Below are 21,963 nucleotides of genomic sequence, written 5' to 3' on the forward strand. Positions count from 1 at the left end.
TAGAACGGATTAGTGGTCAACCTTAAGTAGGACTCTTGTTATCATTTTATATGGAGATGATACAGGTGTCCTTGGGCGGCAATGGTCACATACCATCAGGTGCACTGCAGGCTACTTCTATATTATAAAACATATTGATAACAGTTTTTGCAAAGGCTTTAAAGCGATTTTAAATATCTTAAACATGTTAGCCACTAAACTTTACCCTTTTCCGTAAATACGCATTGGAGCAGTCGGTTTCTAAGGAGAACATATTTTGCCCAGCAGTGGGATATAAAATAATTGTAGAAAATAGAATAACAGGAAAAATTAATATAGGGATTTATTCCATAATTCACTGTAAATTGCACAAATAAAAGCTTTAATAATTAATTGAGATGTAATATAAAATTGTTGCAGCCCTAGCAATTAGGAAAAGGATGTGATGTAATTATCTATTTGTCTATGACAAAAGTCTACAAAATGATTTCTACGGGAAAAATAGCTTAAAATGAGCAATTGTCTTCATCTACAGCGTTTTAAAAGGATTCAAATTAATTTATGTTGCAAAAAATATTCGTATATAGGCTGCATTTGCCAAAAACACTCATTTTAACGTATATTTGAATAGGGAACGGTCATTATAGTAGAACATTTTTATTGTAAAAAGTGTAGAGGATTGTCTATGTCCAACCAATGTGGCGCCTGGCGGCTGGCAGCGTCAAGTTATGGCGTTTTGTGAGAGACGTTCGTAAATAGTTTTTGTAGTTTAAAATAAATGTCAGTGAAGATTTTAATATATATTTAATATGAGCAGATATTACGATTACGGTAACGCGATATCATGGTGAGTAAAAATTATTTATTACCACTGACATCCATATTGCTAAATTTTGTGTACGTTTCTCATAAAATCGAAACTGTTTGTTTTTAAATTATTCCCATATATTTATTTGATACGATAAAAACAGAGTGTCTAATTTTGTTGTTATATAGATGAGAGAGAGATTTACCGGTGTTATTGTTTTGGTAATATTTATTATTACTTCCGCTAGGAGTAGAGCCCTATCAGGCATCATGTCTTGAATGAACGGGTTGTAATTTGCCACATTTTTACTCACAACTACTATTATGTCGTTGTTTGATTTTATTATATTTTGACTATCAATACACTCTACAGCTGATACGAATCAAACTTGTAGGTGGGATTTTGATAATTTTAATTTAGTTCATAAATAGTGTTAATTTTCTTTTAATTGTAATTTTATTGTGTTTGTAACCTTAATAAGAAATAAAACAATTTATAAGTATTTTCGTTGTAATCATTATTTTTGACAAAATTAAAAATTTAATGACATTATTATCAAAAGGGCACTCTGCTTTAAAAAAATTAATTTACTTACTTATTTTTCCTGAATTATTTTTGTTATTTTCAAAAGTTTAGTATCACATCTCTCATCTCACCTGTAATTTTAATCTAGAATGAGAGACTTAGCAAAATTACTGAATAAATTTATAGGTAATTGAAATTCATTCTTTTAGTTTAATCCAATTTAAAATACCTCAACCTACCATCACATTTTGACCACTGAAATATTGTTAATAAAAAATAGCTCATTCATGAACTGTAATATACCTTTCCATTTAAGTTTGTATTATTTTTTGTAAAATATTGTGCTTGAAATATTTCAAGGTAATGCAGTATCTAGTAGACTTGCTTTATAGTACCTAACATAGGCACTTAGTTAAAAATATAGTTTAAAATTACATTCTAGGACCATGTAGGTTTCAAATATCTTCACTGAGTTTTACTCCATTATTTAGTTAAACTACTTTTTTCCTATTACCAATGTTTGGATTTAAATGTAAAAAGTATTCCGGTAAATACAAGACTCAGTTATTGGAGTGGTGGTCCCCTTTCCTGTGTTGATGTATTCCGAATAAATTATTCACAACCTGTGTAATAATGAATATTTCAGTCACAGAAATTTGTTGTTAAGTATTATTTTCTGGAAAATTTCCTTGACAGGACATACAACCTATTTCTCTTACTGCTCCTGTCGCCCCTTTCATTTTTCTGTTTTTATCAGTTAATGGAGGCTTATAATACACTTTTTTTCCCTAGCAATGCTCCTTCACAGCTGCAGTGGAATAATTTTTCCTATATTAATCTAAAAACGGACCGCCAACATTATTCCAAATCAAATTCTTCATTATACGGATCTATCTTGTGGTTTGTTAAGTTAACCAAAGCTGTAAGACATGTTTTAACCATTGTAGACAAATGGGTATTTAATTATTCAATTGCAGATGTATTCTTGTTCCCCCCTTCCTAACGGTCTACTCCAGTAACGGTAAGAGAAATAAGTTCGCGTTATATGGTTGCGATGTCGAAGAAATTTTCCAGAAATCCCGCACTTGTTACATGACCAATTTTGAACTACTGAATTTCAGTTGACATGAAACTGTCGGATGTCAACAATGGTTAAAACACGATCTTCAGCGAGGGTAGTAAGCGGCGCCCAGAATGCGCCAGCCGAAAACGGGAGCGCGTCTGAACTTAGAACGCGCCTCAAAACCACTGAGAACGGTCACCGCTCGCAAAAGAGCACCAGTTCTAGGCAAGTGTCCTGCGTTACTCTCTGCACTTGTCGGCATGACCTTGGCTTAGGGCAATCCACACTGGGCAGTTTTGAGTGTACAAACTGCTCAATCTGACTCAGTGTATCCAAATATATATGTATTGTTAAATTTTTGGCCAGTGAGATGTGGCAAGCTTGGTCATGGAATTTGATCAGGTTTTGCAGATTGTAAACAAGGTTGCCCAGTGTGTTTCGGCTTATAGCTGACAAAGACATCATACATATACTTTATTATGCCTTTGTTTGCTTTTACGATGTTAGTATAAGTTTGAATGAGGTGTGTAAATGTTCTAGAATATTCTAGATGCATGGATCGTGAAGTTGCTTCTGGTGGTGGGTAATTATTATTGGTTAGAAAAAATGATCTAAGTTTAGTCTGATATGGTAACAAAACTAAACTTCTAGAACAATAATTGGACAATGCATGATTTATTTGAGGTTTTAATAATGTAGGGCTCTAACGTAACGTAAGATTAGTCCATACGTAAATTAGTCTACCCAACGTGCCACCAATAATCGTAATTTGAAAATTCTAATGTGCAATAATTGTCAAATTTCGATTTTTTGGTAGGCAAAACATTTATAGATTGAATAACGGGCATATAGACCCATAAATATGGAAACAAACATTGGAAACTGAAAAATTCTAGTTGCAAATGAAGAATCATTCTGTATATTGTTCGTATTCTGTATTAATGACAAGTGTAGAAAGATCTGGCCTGAACCAGACCGCTGTGTTATGGATGTCATGGATGTATAAAATCGCAATTTGGGTACGAAATCTATCGCATGCTTATGATTCTTGATCTTTGGGAACCATGTCGAACGGGGGCATACACACGTACCCGTAATAATTCATACCCATGGGAACTATAGGCCGAGCGCACTCTGGACACGAATTTGAATCACACATGTACTTGCCATTATAGTTGTATGTAAGTGGATGAATATAGGGGGTCCAGGGTCCTCTTACCATAGGTAAGAAGAAATGCAATACGTTAATTTAGTTAAATTTAGAGACTATTTGTTCTGAACCGCATACACGAGACAAAAATATTCATTCTATTCCACACGCCAATGCTTTCGGAAATTCGGACCCCCCTTAACTTAATTATGCCCGAGCGAATGATTCTGTACGTGGTGTGCGATAGGGGATTAGTTTTATAAGTGTGAGTCAAAAAATTATATTGTAGGTACCAGGAGGTTTCGTATGTAATTGTAAGTATTCGACTGCTGAATTTCATGCATAAATGAAATATGCATCCAAAGTGCGCTCGGCTCCTGGCTCTACACTTATGACACTGTAGGGTATAATCAAATATGTATTAATTATTAGTAAAAAGGTGAATATATGAGTGGGAGTTATGTGATAAGGAGCATCATAAATATAACGGTATATTGTGTTAGGGTAACATTGGATCATAATATTTGATATACAATACATCCTCCATCATTCTTTCCGATAAATCATTTAACCAGATATTGTGTTAGGGTAACATTGGCATTTGCCATAACGTTTGGCACACGTTATTCTTTTTTGTTTCCGAGTGTTATGTAGGACTTGTATGTTTATAGGACAAGCCAGCCGGTGCCGTCGGGCGGGGCGGGCGGCGGCGCGCAAGGCAAGGACCCGCTGGCGCCCGCGCTGCCCGGCTCGCGCAACATGTACCAACACCCGGCGGTCAGCGGGTACAACACCCAGGACACGCGCACACAGGCCCTGCCGGTCACGGTTAGTGCACACTGGAGACGCGTCGATGTATGCGGCGAAACTTAAATGAAATGTCCTGTTTTGCAACACTGTCAATTTTGTGTTGGTTATATTGCGCATAAACGTTTATTTTACATGGCTATTTGTAGAAATATAACTATGTAAATTCAGTTTTAATATTTTTAATGTTCTATCTATTCCTAATATTTTCAATGTGCTTTTAATTTTTCGTTCAAAATTTGAATGGTGTCGGTGTCAAAATAGTTCGGAAACTGTTAAAATTATTATTCAGTATTCTGTAACAATCATAAATTCATCTTAAATTCTAGGAATTGCGTGTGTATGATTTAAACTTAGATATTTTTAATAAGCACTACCTACTTAGTAATAAAATCGTACAGCAGAGAAAAGGCATTATTCAAAGCCAGCATTTCCATTTTGATATTAGTAATCGCGATTATTCAAGTTCGTTAAAATTAATAAAAATGGCTATGGTCAGAATATATCAATAGAAAAAGTTTATAATACGCCGATGTACGTGTACAGGCCCGCCAGAATCCATACACAAACGCGATGTACCACGGGTACGGGGGCGCGGCGGCGGCGGCGGCGCTGGCGCCCATGCCCGCACCCTCGCCCAACGCGCCCTTGCAACCCTACCCCGTGTACCCGGACGTCAAGTTTAAAAAGTAAGTATTCATTTATTGGGAATTTAGTGGGTATACTAGAAATAATGTAGCTATAAAAGAGAGATATGTATGACGAAAATCGGAAGAGGTTTTTGCTCGCAAACGCATATAGCGGTTTTATTATATTCTATTTTTGGGAGTGAGCAAAGATCGGGTAATTTATTATTTACATATTTATGCATTATTTTCTTAGGTGCAAAAAAAATATACATAAATATTTTTCACCCCCTTTGTTACGTATTTCAGGTTAAACACAGTAAGATATTGTTTCCTTTTAAAATTAAATTATGTGATAGTTATTGATTATTTATTTAAAATATTTTAATATTTAATATTATTTGAATATTATTGAACATATCCCGGCCGTACTACGAAATAAGGCAGGTGCTGAAAAAACTAGGCTGGGATTTGGACCCAAAATATTATTGAGTATTTAGTCGATAGTTTTACATAAAGCCTTTTATATTTTAACAAAGTTTTTTTTTATTTCGTATAAATGACAGATTTCAAAACAATGTTATGTTATATTGTATAACATATTTAACAAAGGATCTAGTGTAGTGCATAATATGAAAGTACATATCACTTATGACGCGCATTCATAAGGACTTGTATTTATTTTACCTTGCACGCTTTTTATCCATTTTACCTCAGACTGACCTTTAGTCATTGACTCAATAATAAAAGGACGTTTCTAGTACTCGATTTAAGAAAAAATGGCCAAAGAAAACATGTTAAAATATTGAGTTGCCAAAGAACACAACCATTGATTTTTTTGTTTGAAACTACTAGTATAAACACTGAAATAGCGTAGTTTTATCAAACCAAGCCAGTTTATTGATATTTGGTCAATCGCTTGAAACTAATGATAACTTATGATTATAGTGTACATTTTTTGTTCTGTACTACTTTTAGATCCGGACATTTTAGATTACATTTCTTTGATGCTTCTATCTCAGAATTAGAAGATAGTTATGACCAGTTAATAATGTTAATATTAAGGTAATTGTAATTGAAATTAAAAAATTAAATACATGTCTGAATTTTCAAAAGCGATTTGCCAGCATATTTTATTTGAAGTGAACACAAAATGCCTGCGAAGCAAACGGCCAAATACAGCCGACCGCAATTTGTTTGTTTACGAATAACCAAAAAAATGTCCAAACCAAATTATTGCTTCAATCTGAAACCATAACTTTGGCGGTTACTAGGTTTGTAGTAGATAGGCATGGTTTCTAAAGATTTACTTTGTTTACCAGACTGGCATTCTACGACGAGCTAGCGGAACTCCTGAAGCCGTCGACGATGATGCCGGTGCAGGCGGGCCGCATGCAGGAGGGCAACTTCGTGTTCCACCTCACGCCGCAGCAGGCCACCGAGATCGCGTCCGGGAAGGACCTGATCGGGTCTGGCAATAAACTAGATTATGTCATACAGGTAACAAATTAATCTCCTCAAAGATGTTGTGAATATTCTGTATTTGTAGAGTAAATTTGTTGTTTATTGATAGAGGACATTACTACTATGTAATAGAAGTATAATACCAATATTAAACTTCTTACCGGGACCTTTATACGGGACTTGTGATAACAATATCGAAGATAAGTTTAGACCTTCTTGTCAAATTGTGAACATATCACATACTAGTTTTTGCCCGCGGCTTCGCCCGCATTTAAAAGATAATATTATAACATACTAACATACATAAAACTTTAAATTCGTACCTTCAACTTTGCTAAAGATCATCACTTGATCAAATGCATAGTTTACGATTCAATCCTTACTAATATCGATTAAAATAATCGATATTTTGGGTCCAAAATATCGATTCTTCGATTAATCGATCTTAGATCGCATCCCTAGTTCCCGTGGGATTTCCGGGATAAAAACTATCCTATGTCCTTTCTCGGGTCTCAGACTATCTTTGTACAAAATTTCATTAAAATCGGTTCAGTGGTATAGGCGTGAAAAAGAGACAACCAGACAGACAGACAGAGTTACTTTCGGATTTATAATATTATAGTAAGGATAGTAAGGATTAGAGTGGATAATAACGGGTAATAACTTTTTGTGACCAATAATAACTGGTTTAACAAATATGTGTCACATTACTAACGTTAATGTCAAGGATATAGTAGGCCTAAAATCATAAGGGCGTATAGAAATGCGTCTTATGTTTTATTACGTCGTTCGTTTCCAAATTTGTTAATTCATAATCTCTCGATGGATCATAATGATAGGTTTAATTAATTTTTCAGAAAACAAAAAGAAAAATCATATTTTTTTCTGTCTCCTGAAAAGTACGGACAATATGTCCCTATTGGTTGAAGCCCACAATATTTGGTTGCTTTATGTGTTTAAAATAAAAGGTCCAGAGTAAGTTATTGAAAATTGTTGTCTACATATTGTACCATGATTGTTTTTTTCAACAGGCCCAGCTGCGATTTTGTCTCCTGGAAACGTCGTGTGATCAGGAAGACTACTTCCCACCTAGTGTTAATGTTAAAGTAAACAATAAGTTATGTCCATTACCAGTAAGTATTATTTTTCTAAACTATATTTTTTGAAATAATTGTAATATTGTTAGTAAATAAAAATTATAGTACGACACTATTACTCTAAAAGAATTTAGACTTTAGGTTGTTTAGAAGTTCCTGGAGATAAGATTCAAACCTTATTACATTGCATTAGGCTTGGAAATTTATAATTGCATCTTATTTCTATTCTATATTTCTATTCTATGGTACTGTACTTACTTTCTTTCTTTCTTTGTTTTTTGTTTTCTCATGGACATTGTTTTAATTATTATTATCTTGGTTTTTAATTTTACGATCAGTTTTTATTATTATTATTTTAATGTATTTATGTTAATTATGCAAATTGTAATTTTTTATCAATCATTGTTCATTAGTGTAATTGGAGTAATCCATACTAATTGACTAAATAAATAAATAAATTATTGATTAATTGCCATTCCACTTCCACAAATAATTTAACTATTAAATTGGAAGACTGTTACAAATATTTGTGTTGTTATTAATTACTCACAATACTGACTACAGTATTACACTGCAGATCTATTGACATTTCAATAAAATTAAAATGTTTGCCACAGAATCCAATACCAACCAACAAGCCAACGCCGGAGCCGAAGCGACCGCCCCGGCCTGTGAACATATCGTCACTGGTGAAGCTGTCGCCGACAGTCGCGAACACGATCCACGTGTCCTGGGCGTCGGACTTCACGCGGGCGTACGTCATCGGGGTGTACATGGTGAAGAAACTCACGTCGGCTGAACTGCTGCAGAGGCTCAAGAATAAAGGCACGAAGAATGCGGATTACACGCGCTCGCTCAGTGAGTTAGGGTTTTTATTCATCATTATATTTATGGTTATGTTCAATATAAGAAAAGACCGGAATGTTGATGATTTTTGCATTCTTTATTGCAAAATCTCAGAATTTTACATATCCAAAAATTGCTTCAATTTGCAGCTTGTTAAATATTTAAATAATTTTGCTAACATTGAACTAAAATGCTATACATTTTTTTCCAATCTGCTGAAACAAACAATAATGTTGGGTACAATAGATTTTAATTTTAAATAAATGTTCATTGAAAAAAAATAGAAAAAAATTATGACCTGTTTTGGGTTAAATCTATAAGTACACTATGTTAAATTTTTAATTTAACAACTTAGTAAAAAGACCTATCCTTATAGATAAATTGGTTATTTTATTTGTTAAGTTTATATCAACTTGCGTTAATGTACCAACATGTATGTTTGTAGTCAAAGAGAAGCTATCAGAGGACTACGACAGCGAGATAGCGACGACATCGCTCCGCGTGTCGCTGATGTGTCCGCTCGGCAAGATGCGCATGTCGTGCCCGTGCCGGCCGGCCAACTGTCCGCACCTGCAGTGCTTCGACGCATCTCTGTTCCTGCAGATGAACGAGCGGAAACCCACCTGGCTGTGCCCCGTCTGCGATAGGCCCGCGCCGTACGACTCGCTCGTTGTTGATGGGTGAGTCTTAGATCAACATTTTAATTGTAGTTTTTGTAGTTCGACGGATTACTGACATCGTCTTATTTCTGTTTTTCTTTGGCATCTATCACTTAAATGCAGAGATGTTAAGTAGTTATGTAACCTTAACAGAGTCTATCGGATTTCCGTATTAAAAAGCTATCCGAAACCGCGGCGGGCGGGTTTGAATAAATACGGATAGAAGCAGAGTTAAAAAAAGGGATATTATGAAAGGATTTTGTCCCGCCACGTCACTACGATTAGTCAGTTAATCAGAGTACCACTGTACCAGTACAATTCCTTAAAAATGTAACATCCATATGTAATACTATCAGATAATCCATAATAATAATTACGGCCAGTGCTTACCAAGACCTTATCAATGACAATTGTTCCTTCCTTCTGTATAGGTATTTCCAAGAAGTCCTAACATCGTCGCGGCTGTCGGGCGACTGCAACGAGATCCAGCTGCACGCGGACGGCAACTGGTCCGCGCACACGCCGCCCGCGCGCGCCCCGCAAGCCGTGGCGCCCAACCCGGAGCCCGTCACGCTCATATCCGACGACCTGGGTGAGTGTGCTGCCTGCGACAGTGCGGGTGCTGACGTCGCCCCGGTGTCGGACACCTGCAACGAGATCCCGTCACGCTCATATCCGACGACCTGGGTGAGTGTGCTCGCTGCCCGCGACAGTGCAGGTGCTGACGTAGCCCCGGTGTCGGGCACCTGCAACGACGACCCTTCACGCTCATATCTGATGACCAATGGTAACTTATAAACAGACATGACTTACATGAAATTTTTACGAAATATTCTTCCTTGTCTACGAAAGTAGTAAGTTAGTAGTAATACGTCTGATGATGGTGTCGACACATTTTTCAAAAAAGGACTTTATTATTATGTAATCAAAATAATTAATGTCTAAATCTTTTTTTTTATATATTACAATATAGGAGTAGCGGACGAGCATGCAATCCTCCTGATGGTAAGTGGTTACTGCCGCCCATGAACATCTACATTCAACCCCACATATGATTAGATATTCCTACCTGAGGTGGGCCACACATGCGCCGCTACCTCTGAGGACTAAGCTGGAACGTCTCGGAAAAGTATGTCTCCCTTACCACACATTTCAAACCAGAACACAGCAGCGCTCAACACTGCTGTTATAAGGCAGAAATAGGTGTGGCGGTGGTGCTGCCGGATTACAACCACAAAAGGTTCTACCACCTTCAATAATCTAATTTTCATTTGTAGAAGTGATACCAGTCGACGGCAACGGTAGTGCGAAACGCGCGGCCGTGGGTGAGGGACGCACACCAAAGGCTGCAGAGGTTCTGGTGGACCTCACCTCCGATTCTGAAGATGAGCTGCCTCTTAAAAGGAAAATCCCTCTTCCTAAGGGCACGCCGCCGGCTCCTGAAACTAAGAGCGAAGACAATTATTCTAGTGGTGAGTTTTATTCAAGTTGATAGACAATAGGTAGATAGAAGATACGTTAATATATGTGGTATTGGTGTATTGTAGTGTGACACGACCTTTATAATGCTAATAATATACAAGGTGAATTTTTCAAACAGGCTTAGGGTCAAATCCGAAACTATGAGGATTAGCGAAAAGTGCTGAAAGGAGTTACGAAGCCGATTTTAATAAAAAGTAAAACTGTATCATTACTTTTTTAAAATATCTTTTTCCCTAGCCGGGAATCGAACGAGTTTATTTTGAAAAAAAAAACACTACCATTCCTCTATCTAAAAGTGTTACTTATATGGATCGAATTCTGGGAAGTAATGATAAATGACAAACGGTCAAACAGAACGCGTATTTTAGCGCTAAGCGTCAGCGCGTCAGAACAAAATCCTGTCGCCGCGCTCTAGCGCTGAGATGTGTTGTACGGGGTACTACTGAGCGGTCACACAGAGCGCGTACGCTTACACTTGTCGCGGCGCTCGGCGTTCTTGTCGCCGGGCGTTGTATTTTTTTTTACAGATTTGCGTACAAGCGTCATTATATGGGAAGAATAAAGCGCGCGCGTACGAGAACGCGCGTTCGCGTACGCGCTCTGTGTGACCGCTTACTAGTAACTTAGTACAATACAACTCAGCGGCATCAGGATTTACTTCTAGCGCTAACGCCCTAGCGCGGCGCTCTGTGTGGCCAGGCCTTTAATCCGCATCTTACATGGCGAAATAGAGAGACAAATTAATAAAATGTTGGATGAGGATATAATCGGGGAATGTTAGAGTGAATGGTCCGCTTCTCTTTCCAAAGAGGATCGGAGAAAAACTGAAGGATCTAGTGAGAGAAAGTGGCGTGTGGTTATTGATTACAGGAAGTTGAATGTAAGTGTAATTGTAACGGAGAGAGTAATAAAGCAGGCGTGGAACCGATCAGTTGTTTAACTTAATCCGCATCTTACAGTATAACATTTTGTCTGCCACGTTACGCGTCTAACACGTTCTATGATGTAAATGAATCCTACGTTAGCGAGCGTAAAAACTCATGTGACAGGATAAAGGTCCTAAGCATAGATTAGTAAAAATTACACACTCCTAACAAAAGAAAATGTAACCAGTGTTCGATTTAGTGTTTTTGCACCTTAACTGTGCATGTCGGCATTGTTCCGCGTAAATTACACTATAACAGCCATTAAATGGCTGACAGAATTGTCAGCTGTTTAAGCCATTTAATGGCTTCCTTCAATTACAAGGCGGTGAGATATGTATACTTGTCTGTGGTCCTAAGTGAATGATGTTCTTGTACAGATTGCACGCTGACAGCGGCGGAGGCGGTGTCGTCGAGCGGCTACCGGTCGCCGGGCGCAGCGGCGGCTGGCGGCGGCGTCATCTCCCTGGACAGCCCCAGCCCGCCCGCGCCCGCCTCGCCGCGCGCGCCCTACCCGCACTCGCTGCCCGACGACCACTGTGAGTATAGACCGCGTAAAACTGCCAGTCCGCTCTCAACATAGAAATGAATCGCGTCGCCCTACCCGCACTCGCTTGCTTGTGTTCAGAGTGGACTAGCAGTTTGGCGATAACTATACCCGCCGCCTGCTGACGTCTCTCGCCGGACAACCTCAGCCCGCCCGCGCTGGCCTCGCGCCTGCTGCCCGACGGTCACTGTGTATTACGTAGCTGCACGCATGCTGACGGCATCTGTGGTGACGTCATCTCGACGGAGAGTCCCCGTCTCGCCCGCTCGACACATACTCCCTGCCCGACGGTCAATGTGACTTGTCCTGGTGAAGCAGGTTTGCACATTAACGGCTGAGGCGTGACGTCATCTCGTTAGACAGGTCGCCCTATTCGCACACGCAGCCCGATGACTACTATGACTTGTGACGTAGTTTTGCTCTTAACCTGACGACAATTATGATTTGTGACAGGCTTGCTACGCTAATAATTGAAGGTGGTAGAAACCTTTGCGGTTCGACTCCACCAGCACCCCACACCTATTTCTGCCTCATAACAGCAGTGTTGAGCGCTGCTGTGTTCTGGTTTGAAGGGTGTGGGAATGGGGGCATACTTTTTCTCAGGATTTCCTCAGGTTTCTCGTGGCCGACCTCAGGTAGGAATATCTGATCCTATCTGGGGTTGATTGCATATTTCCATGAGCGCCAGTAGCCACCATCAGGTGGACTGTATGCTCGTCTGCTACTCCTATATTATAAAAAAAGTACATTAATATCATGACGTTTCCCCATATTGAAGTTGTATGTACATTAGCAGGCAATTGACCTCAGTAATATTACAGGCACGAGTAACAACAGCGAGCGCGACGAGAGCGAGGCGGCGCCGGCGCACTGGGCGCCCTACGCGGACGCCGAGAGGGATGGACACGACTCGTATCGAAGGTATGCACCCTATCTTTATCGCTCACTATTAAAACTAATTAACCTATTCAATGTTTTGCCTATGGAAGATAAAAATGTGAAAGTTTCTGTTTACTACAAATTGAGAAATTTCGATAGTATGTAGTCAAAAATTTGATAGATACGTTGTTTGACGATCCGTCTAATGCAACAGTCACTGTACCAGTTTTAAGACACAAGAATTCCTGGAAACAATTCTCGCATAGCCGACATCCAAATGAAAATATTTCTGTTCCCAGTGTGTTTAAATTTGTCTGTATATGTGGATACATAATATCTGTATTAAAAATCCCTTTTTCATATCCATTAATTTTAGTTTAAGATTATGAGTATATTTATCGTTTTATATTTTTTACAAAATGATAGAATTTTACATCTGTAGCCATCTACATATAAAACAAGGGTTTCACCTGAAAGTCAATCACAGATACGGCGCCACTTCTGAGAACTAAGTGGCTACCTATATAAATCAGCTGACATTCACACTGTTTCATCGAAACGCTATAATTGTCCCACGCCAGAAACAGATCTGGCGGACTACCGCCAGATCACGATCACTAGATCTCCCCGGTCAAACCAAAATGATTCTACTACCTTAAAGACGAAACTGCTGCAATTGAAATTGTTAAAAATAAAGTTACTAATACTCTAATATTTCATGAAAGTTGAAAAGTTGTTTTGCGCAGGTACTGACTGAGGGAGAAGAGTGGCCGCCCCTCCTACACTAGCAGCCATTCTTCTGACGATGAACAGGAGCCTTCGTACCCCGAGGTGCCCATACTGCCGCCTTGAGCACGCCACTCACCGCCGTACAACATAGAGACTGCATTTTATATTGTCGCAACCCTGTGGGACCTGATTTAGATTGTCCAACTGATTTACCGAATCTATATAATACATGAGTGAAGTACATGATAAGACATGTACCTACATGGAGTACATAAGTCCTATTAAAATCTGTATTAAAAATAGATTAAATGTGGAATAAAAACTAAGATCAGTAATGACTGAATTGAAAATGAAGAAAGAAATGTACACAGCTCAATACATAAGTTCTACTGCAAAATTGCAGCTGCCCGTTAAACATAGTATTGAGAGTCGAGATGAAAACAAAATTATCCAAGATTTTTCAAGGAAGCCATTGCGTTTAAAAAAATATCAATATTACCTATTTGACTATTTAGTGATAATCCTACATCACTGAAGTCGAAAAGGAAATTTGAAGTTGTGAGAATATGATAATATAATGCAGACGTTTTTGTGAATTTAAATGTGTGTTTTTCGGAGGACGTCGAATTTGATAATTATGGCGTTATTCCAACTAGTGATGGACACTTGCGAAAGTGATTTAGACATAAGGCATAGTGTGTATAAATTTTAGTTATTTTGTACTGTTGAACGCCGATGCAAATTGTTTAACGTCAATAGTTACTAAAACCAAAATGCTTGATAATTAATTTAATACTATAGAAATAATTAGTGCAATTATGAATTAAAATGCTACATGACTCGAAATTTAAATTGTTTTTGAACTATATATTTTAGTCTCGGTAAAAATGTTTTCGTTTACATATTACTTTGGCAGCTATTAGTCCTGTATGGCCGTAGCTTTGTTTTTGGATTGTCAGTTTTCAGAGTAACTATGTAATGGAACCATGAAAAGACAGCCAAACAAACAATGAAATTACCTATATTTGAAGATGGTATAAAAAAATTTTTTTTTTTTTTTTTTATAAATCTGGTCACTAAGAATAATTATAAAATGCAACATTTTGTAACACAATTTTTTGTATTACTTTCCTGGTGACTCGAAACAATTCAAAGTATATTCCTGTATTTAAAAAAATAAAGTTTGACCTCATTCGGACGTGAAGATAAAAGGATATATTATGGAATTTGCAAGTGAATTTTTCATTTGCAGATATCGCGCCGATTTTGGAAAGTCTATGGTAATGACGATTTTTGTTTTAATATTTATAGTTCAAAGCTCCAGTTGCATTTGTTTAGCTGGACAAATTATCTCAATTAAGCTATTGTCTCACTGGAGGTAAAGACTGTCCTAATTTTGTTACTTAATCCGCGAGCCCCGGTAAAGGTTTCTATCTACAGACATTGAGCTTGCCAGACACGTGCCGTGTTAGATGATATTTTATTAGGAAAAGCAAAAAGTAGCCAAAATTTGTTTTCTGGCGATAACATTTATTAAAGAAATCTTAAATGCTTAGGAAAATACTTTATATTATTTTCTTTAGTGGCAAAAACTTCTAGAAAATTATGGAAATTGTGGCATTTAAGATTTTTCTTAATAAATAACACTTAAGCTAGCTAATTTTTACTACTTTCGGTTCTAATAACTTTTGTAAATTAATACTTACTGATACTGTCCGTGGCTGCGCGGCTGTATTATGATTGAAAATACGTTAATACGCCTTGTATACTTTCCGTATTGTCTGTAACTTGTAAAACAATATCTGTAGATATAATTAAACCGTGATGCGTTCATATTATTTTTTATCTGAACTATCTACAATAATTTATTATGATAATAACGTTATGAATCCAATCTTCCTCCAAGTAGCACATTAGCTCTCGACTAGCACGTAACTCCTTAATTTATTTATTCGTAAGGTGTAGAATAATTTGTAAGAATGTATTATAGTGAATTGTTTGCAGACACTTCGCTACAGTGCAAAATGTTTCCAAATTATAATGCTTAAGAGTAAGGTAATTTGAATAATAAATGTAAATACAGTTATTTGTTTTGTTTTAATGTCTTACTATGGGTTTGGGGGGTTTGGTATTTATGAATTAACAAGCTTAGCTGGAGGCCTAGAAACAGTATACAATAAAAATATTAAGATTTAGAACTAATATAAAGCCCACATCTAGGGAATCCCTATGCCATTTTTTTTTACCTTACACTTATTACACAATGGTTGTCTTGTAAGTGACATTTGTTTCAAAAAAAATCTTACTAAAACTCACGCTGATAGTTATTTTTAGAATGTGAATTCAGTTTTTTAAACCAAAGTTCGATTCACATGAAGTAGTTTGGTAACTGTACATAATTTATTACTTACAAATTTCTGACTTAAAAAATCAATATTTATTTAAATAATTTTGTATTTGATACATACCCCGATATGGTATTCTAGGCAATCTGAGTTATCAAATACCCACATAAATTCTCATTAAAACTATTAGTATCGCAAACTTGGAATGAGCATAAATAAATCTCGGATCTGCTTTATTCATTCATAATATTAAGTCTCCGCGTTTTACCAGCTTAATAGGTATTCATATTTTACTGATGTTAAATGCTACCCAATCTATCTTGAAAGCTTTAAGTTAAGCTCACTCATAATCGGAAAGAAAGGGACAGGTACAATGAGAAGGCAACGACCTCCGCTGCAACGTTTAATTGTTGGATAATCATCGTAATGAATGGGTGACTATTCTGATACCGCTACAAACGCTACGCACAATTATTGTCTTCACTCATTGGGCAAATCCGCAAAGTAGCAGGCTGCGGCGATAGACGACGCCGATGGTCGTAATCAGTATGCGCCCTTCCTTCTCACATTTTTCTGCCGCCCGTAAAATCTTGTACGTCTCTGTCGGATTAATAAGAACACGCATAGGACGTCTCGCTCGCTCGTATACGGCACCGACCGCGCGACCGGGGGACACGTAGCGTTCCTCGCTTCCACCGAGTTCCGCCGTCGTCCGCCGACTCGACGCGGCGCTGACGTGCGATACGCTAAACTAGTGTTTCTACTGTGAAATCACCAGTGTTATTTGTTTATACCTACTATGGATTTGATTACACCGCCCCGAGGAACAACTGTCGATCGTGTGGTGTACTGTACGTGCATGTGTTAAGTTTGAAACTAGCAATATTGTGAAACGAGTCGGCCGCGTTCGTTTATGTGCCGAATGGTGATTAAAAGTAATTTACCTCGCTTTTACGGTGTAGAGGGTCGGTCGGTTCGTATCGATCGCATATCGGAACAAAGCGGTGGATTGTTTTGGCGGCGTGAAGCGGTCCGGTGCTGCGAGAGGTGAGCGGTGTTGTATGATGTGTAGTAAATGGTAATGGATGCGGGGATCGTAGCTCGTGTAAACGTCGCACGCAAGCGATGCACGAGGAGCGGGCGGGGAGGGTTAAGCTCACGTCAAAAGCTTCACTTCATATTTTCTTAGTTAATTTTATTATTAATTATGTCATCATTTGTCCAGTGGTAATTTCGTTTCGCTCGAGGTAGTCCGGTCGGGAGCAATCGAGGGCGAGTAGGTACGTGCCGCGAACGTCGGCTAATAGCTTCACATTGTGAGTGAGTAATGCCCTTCCCTAATGGGATAATGGCTCTCCGCTGGCCGCCGCGCTCGAAATATTTATAAAGCGGTCGAATCGCGGCGTGTCAACAAACGGTGTGCTGTTTGCCTTCCCATTTAGACGACAAGGGTGCCGATAAGGCGAGGCCTCAAGTGCCAACAGACTAAAAGGCTTCTACCTTTACTAATATCACAACTGAAATATAATAATAACAACGTTTATGTACCTGCGCTAAGTAATGCTTAACCCAGCTTCAATTTTGTGGTTACGTTAACATACTTATCTTTGAATGTTGTAGATAGAACTTAGTAAATACCACATTAGTATACCACTTACCTACTTCACTTAAAAACCCATAAAGTTTGGGCAACCTTTCCCTATATGCATCTAATTTTTATTAACTTATTTTTTTCTTTCTTAGATTGAGGTCTTTATTTATAATGTAATCATCATCATCATCATCATCAACCTATTACTGTCCCACTGCTGGGCACGGGTCTCCTCTCAGGATGAGAAGGATTAGGCCATAGTCCACCGCGCTCGCCAAGTGCTTATTGGTAGACTTCACATACCTTTGAGTTTTTTTTTTATAAATATCTCAGGTATGCAGGTTTCCTCACGATGTTTTCCTTTACCGTTTTAGCAAGTAATAATCAATTTCTAATACGCACATAACTTTGAAAAATCAGAGGTGCCTGCCTGGGATTTGAACCTCGGACCCCTCAATCGAGAGGTCCAGTTTCTTAACCACTAGGCTATCACTGCATATAATGTAATAATAAACAATAAAGAATATAACGTCAAAACATTTCACTCAACATTATTTTATCTAAAAACCTTAAATTAATGTATGATTTCAATTGGGGTAAACGGAAAACACATTGTTCTATAATGGATCTAAATCTCAAACATATGTAGGTAAACTGAACAATTCTGGTAATCTGTAAATAACTGAAAATTCCACGAGCACCTATGTTAATATCTTTCTATGGAAATAGCTTTACCCACGCGAAAGATAGGAACTGAATAAAATAAATGTCCACTATCTATTTTAAATAATGTTACATTTCACTTACGTTCAGCGGTCTTACTATTGGTCATGATGCTTGATTTTCCAGATTATGTAAGATTGACTTTATTTGGCGTCGCTTAAGCTACGAAATAAATATGAAAACAAGAAAAATGGACTTCAATTTCCTTTTTAAACCAAGTCCAATAAACTATTTTTTAGCAGTCCCTTAGGGATAAGCAAGATAAAAGTAACCTACGAGTATATGCCAGAGCTATCATGACATCCTATGGTAGTAGAACCCTTGTGGTTCGACTCCGGCGGCACCACCGCCACACCTATTTCGGCCTAATAACAGCAGTGTTAGACGCTGCTGTGTTCCGTTTTGAAGGGTGTGGTAAGGGAGACATACTTTTCCGAGGCGTTCCAGCTTAGTCCTCAGGGATAGCGGCGCATCTGTAGCCGATCCCAAGTAGGAATATCTATTCCTATCTGGGGTTGATTACAGACGTCCATGGGCGGCAGTAGCCACTTACCATCAGGTGGACTGCATGCTCGTCTGCTACTCCTATATTATAAAAAAAAATCCGTAACTTTAAAGAAATGTTTTTAAGGTGGTTGATAATTTAAATTTATTTTATAAAGTTAGTTTATTCTCCCAAAGCACAATTTAAAAATTCAACTTTTGAAAACGCTTAAATATTAAGATTTTCAGAAGTCGATATCTCGTCTCTTATTAAATAAAACTTAAAAGGAATAACGAGACGAAGTCATAATTATGATGTTTTTCTTGATTACAAAGAACATTACGATCCCATTGTTTTTGATGACATTCAATTAAATTTACAGCGTGACTATTTGGATAACGATTTAGTTTATTGTTTCCATTAGAAGTTTCAATTTGAAGAACAATTTCATTAATATTTATTATATTGCTTCATAACCTATAATTATTGTTATGAATAATTTGAACACGTTAGCCAACATAATATACCTATTTAACGGATATTTTAATGGATTTGACTACTGTATTTTATATACAGCAGTAAATTCCATTCAACTAAATGGACCCGTACCTACATTATTATAAATACTAAGTAAAAACACGCCGTATTATCCACATGATAATGTTGATTAAATAGTAACCTACTAAAATAACTTAAACTATTTAAATTTAAATAACATTGTAGCGTAACGAAACCATACGATTACCTACCTACGCCAGAAAATATATTATTGTTGAGGAAGTTTCTTGTTATTTAATGAAATAGATAAATTTTAATCAAACTATCGGATAAAGTATCGTGAGAACCGAGCCGCGAGATTATTTATATAATCAACATTAATTAAATTTGGTAGGCGGCACTAAATTAAGTCAATCATTAAAACATCGTAAACAGTACACCGGTATATGCGATATCATTAAGGTTATAATTAATTACAGCGATTAATTATCTGATGTACCCACTGTTGAGGTCTCAGATAGATAAATGATGTCAGCGGCAGATTATTTGTGACTTCAAGTACCTATTAAGATTTTGAGGTCAGTATAAATGTAGAATAATTGCGTCTTCTGAGGAAAATAATACGTACTTAAGATAAAAAAATGAGTTAAGACATTAAATAAGTAACACATATGCAGAGAAGAAGCAGCAAATAAACCTGCACTCCATCTATAGAAGAATCCAAATAAGATAAATGTCGTGGAGTGTATAGCAGATGCATTACTTAATCTGATGACTAAGTTAGAACCCCTTACCTTAGTACCTGTGTTAGTAATGTGCTGAAACATCATTATTTCACAGTACAGCGTAAGAAACTTCACGTAGTAAAGTTCTGGTTTTATTACCAACCCTTCCGTAGACAATGGTCTTATACCGCCGCTTTGTGATAAGGGCTATTACTATTTCAATGTTATCTGTCCGCCGATTTATGTGTAGGTCGGGTCTAAGGCCCTGAGATATTTCACTAAGGTATAGTGAACCTCTTAGTCACTGACCGATCCACTATTTTATTACCTACCTGTATTTTATCAGTATTTTACCTTTTTTAAGTATAAGTAGACACCCAATACGTATTAGGAATGCAAAAAGGATAGGAGTTCAAAGTGAGGTCGGTCGCAGATACGCTTATAAATTGGAACGTTTGCCTAAGCTTACCAAACATATTAGGACGGTGACTTGGCAGAAATGCTATGACGACGGTATTTCTCCATTCAGAGATAGTTCTACAATAGAAAAGTATATAAAGTATGTAATTTCAACGTGTTCTTCGTTTTTGTAGTACCTACTAAAGTAGAAAACCTGTTAATTAATATAGTACAAGACATAATATTATTCTAGTGGAACACTTTACTTGAGCTCTTGTCACAAATACATTAATTGCTCGCTATTTAAGGATTTAACTCGTATCGTTAAGCATTTTCAATGTTATTTATGTTATCCTAATAGATACGTTACATTTATATAGCTTCAATTACGTTTATAAAGTAAAAGGTGGTATTTTAAGGCAATTTCATAATAAATTACTTATATTAAACTGAAAAAGATTATTCCATATTTCAATCACATTTTCTTACAAGCAGAATTGAAAGCGATTTCTGAACATTTAAAAAGCAGAATTTGTTTCTTTTTAACAGTGTACCCATAACATTGGTATCCATTTAACGAGAATAGTTTTAGTTAGGAATACGAAGAACGAAAGACAGCTTTGTTTTATTTTAATCCACATGTTGTTTTAGTATCAGCTTTTAATAAACTAGAATTGCGATGCTATTCGCTTTTAGAATACAATAGAAATGAAAGTTTATCGTATGTTTTTAATTCAAGCTTTTTACAAGTTCGTAGATATTGTTTTCATTCAAAATACTTGCAATATCGACGCTTTAACAGATAATAGACACTTATTTGCGATTGGAGTTAAATTACCAATAGCAATTTATTGAAAACTGAGTTTGAATTTTATGGAACTTAACGGCTTCGACGTGAAGGAATGTGCTTAAAGAAGACATTAAAAGTCATCTCGTAATAAAATTGTTTCTTGTATTTTCCTATTTATTTTGCAAGAACAAAGTATTAACTATTAAATTTTGTTATTTGTCGTGAACAGTTGATTTGCTATAGAAATGTATTTCTATTTCTACATGTAACAGGTACACTTAGATAGAGAAAATTGATGATGGTCAATTTTTGTACCTAGGAGATATTAATGTGAGCATAATCATAAAATTGGAACTATTTTAGATTGGATAACAAGTTAACCGTACACAAGTTGAAGCCCTTAAAATGTTTAAAAATTTCAATCGATTTTCACGACTTAACTTCTAAACGTAGCAGGAAATTTATTCTGCTTAGAACACTCGACTATACTTAATTCTCGGGAAGGAACGGTCACACAAAGATCACTTGACACCGCATAAAATCTTTATAAAACATTAAAGCGACCTTTACAAAGGATTCATTGAGAGGTTCAAGGGCCCTAAACCACGTTGTCGAACTCAATGACTCTCGGAATTGATAAGAGACAACTTCTTTCTGTCTGCTGTCTTTCAAACAACAAAACTGTTGTTGTATTAAATACGTCGTTCGGTTTGAACATGTGTATTTTTAATAAACATTGCTGTTGAGTTTTGGCAAGGGAATATCTGTATCTTAATATCTCGAATGTGTCTTAATATTTCCTTTTATAATGAGACAATTAGACT

General features: G+C 36.9%; 2 protein-coding genes across 4 annotated transcripts in view; both read left to right on the plus strand.

Moving 5' to 3' along the window:
• Window positions 1–491: 491 nt before the first annotated feature.
• Window positions 492–15,670, plus strand: Su(var)2-10 (E3 SUMO-protein ligase Su(var)2-10). 3 transcript variants are annotated; one of them, XM_073086955.1, is made up of 12 exons: window positions 492–826; window positions 4,197–4,353; window positions 4,879–5,021; window positions 6,281–6,458; window positions 7,454–7,555; window positions 8,137–8,377; window positions 8,811–9,045; window positions 9,456–9,616; window positions 10,302–10,496; window positions 11,810–11,968; window positions 12,798–12,897; window positions 13,589–15,670. In XM_073086955.1, the coding sequence occupies exons 1-12, from the start codon at window positions 789–791 to the stop codon at window positions 13,641–13,643; spliced, it is 1,764 nt and encodes a 587-aa protein (XP_072943056.1). In that variant the 5' UTR covers window positions 492–788; the 3' UTR covers window positions 13,644–15,670. The 3 variants fall into 3 exon arrangements, with proteins under 3 accessions (XP_072943056.1, XP_072943054.1, XP_072943055.1); XM_073086953.1 differs by lacking the exon at window positions 492–826 and adding an exon at window positions 2,436–2,600; XM_073086954.1 differs by lacking the exon at window positions 492–826 and adding an exon at window positions 2,436–2,600 and having other exon boundaries at window positions 13,602–15,670.
• Window positions 15,671–16,420: 750 nt separating this feature from the next.
• Window positions 16,421–21,963, plus strand: part of LOC140752599 (uncharacterized) — a 181,988-nt gene continuing 176,445 nt past the window's right edge. The window contains exon 1 of the mRNA XM_073086946.1: window positions 16,421–16,976. The gene's annotated coding sequence lies outside the window, so the exon portion shown is untranslated. The remainder of the gene's footprint in view (window positions 16,977–21,963) is intronic.

This window comes from Epargyreus clarus, unplaced genomic scaffold (genome assembly GCF_041222505.1).
Source record: "Epargyreus clarus isolate Ecla_fem2 unplaced genomic scaffold, WU_Ecla_fem_2.2 ptg000024l, whole genome shotgun sequence".
NCBI lineage: Eukaryota > Metazoa > Arthropoda > Insecta > Lepidoptera > Hesperiidae > Epargyreus > Epargyreus clarus.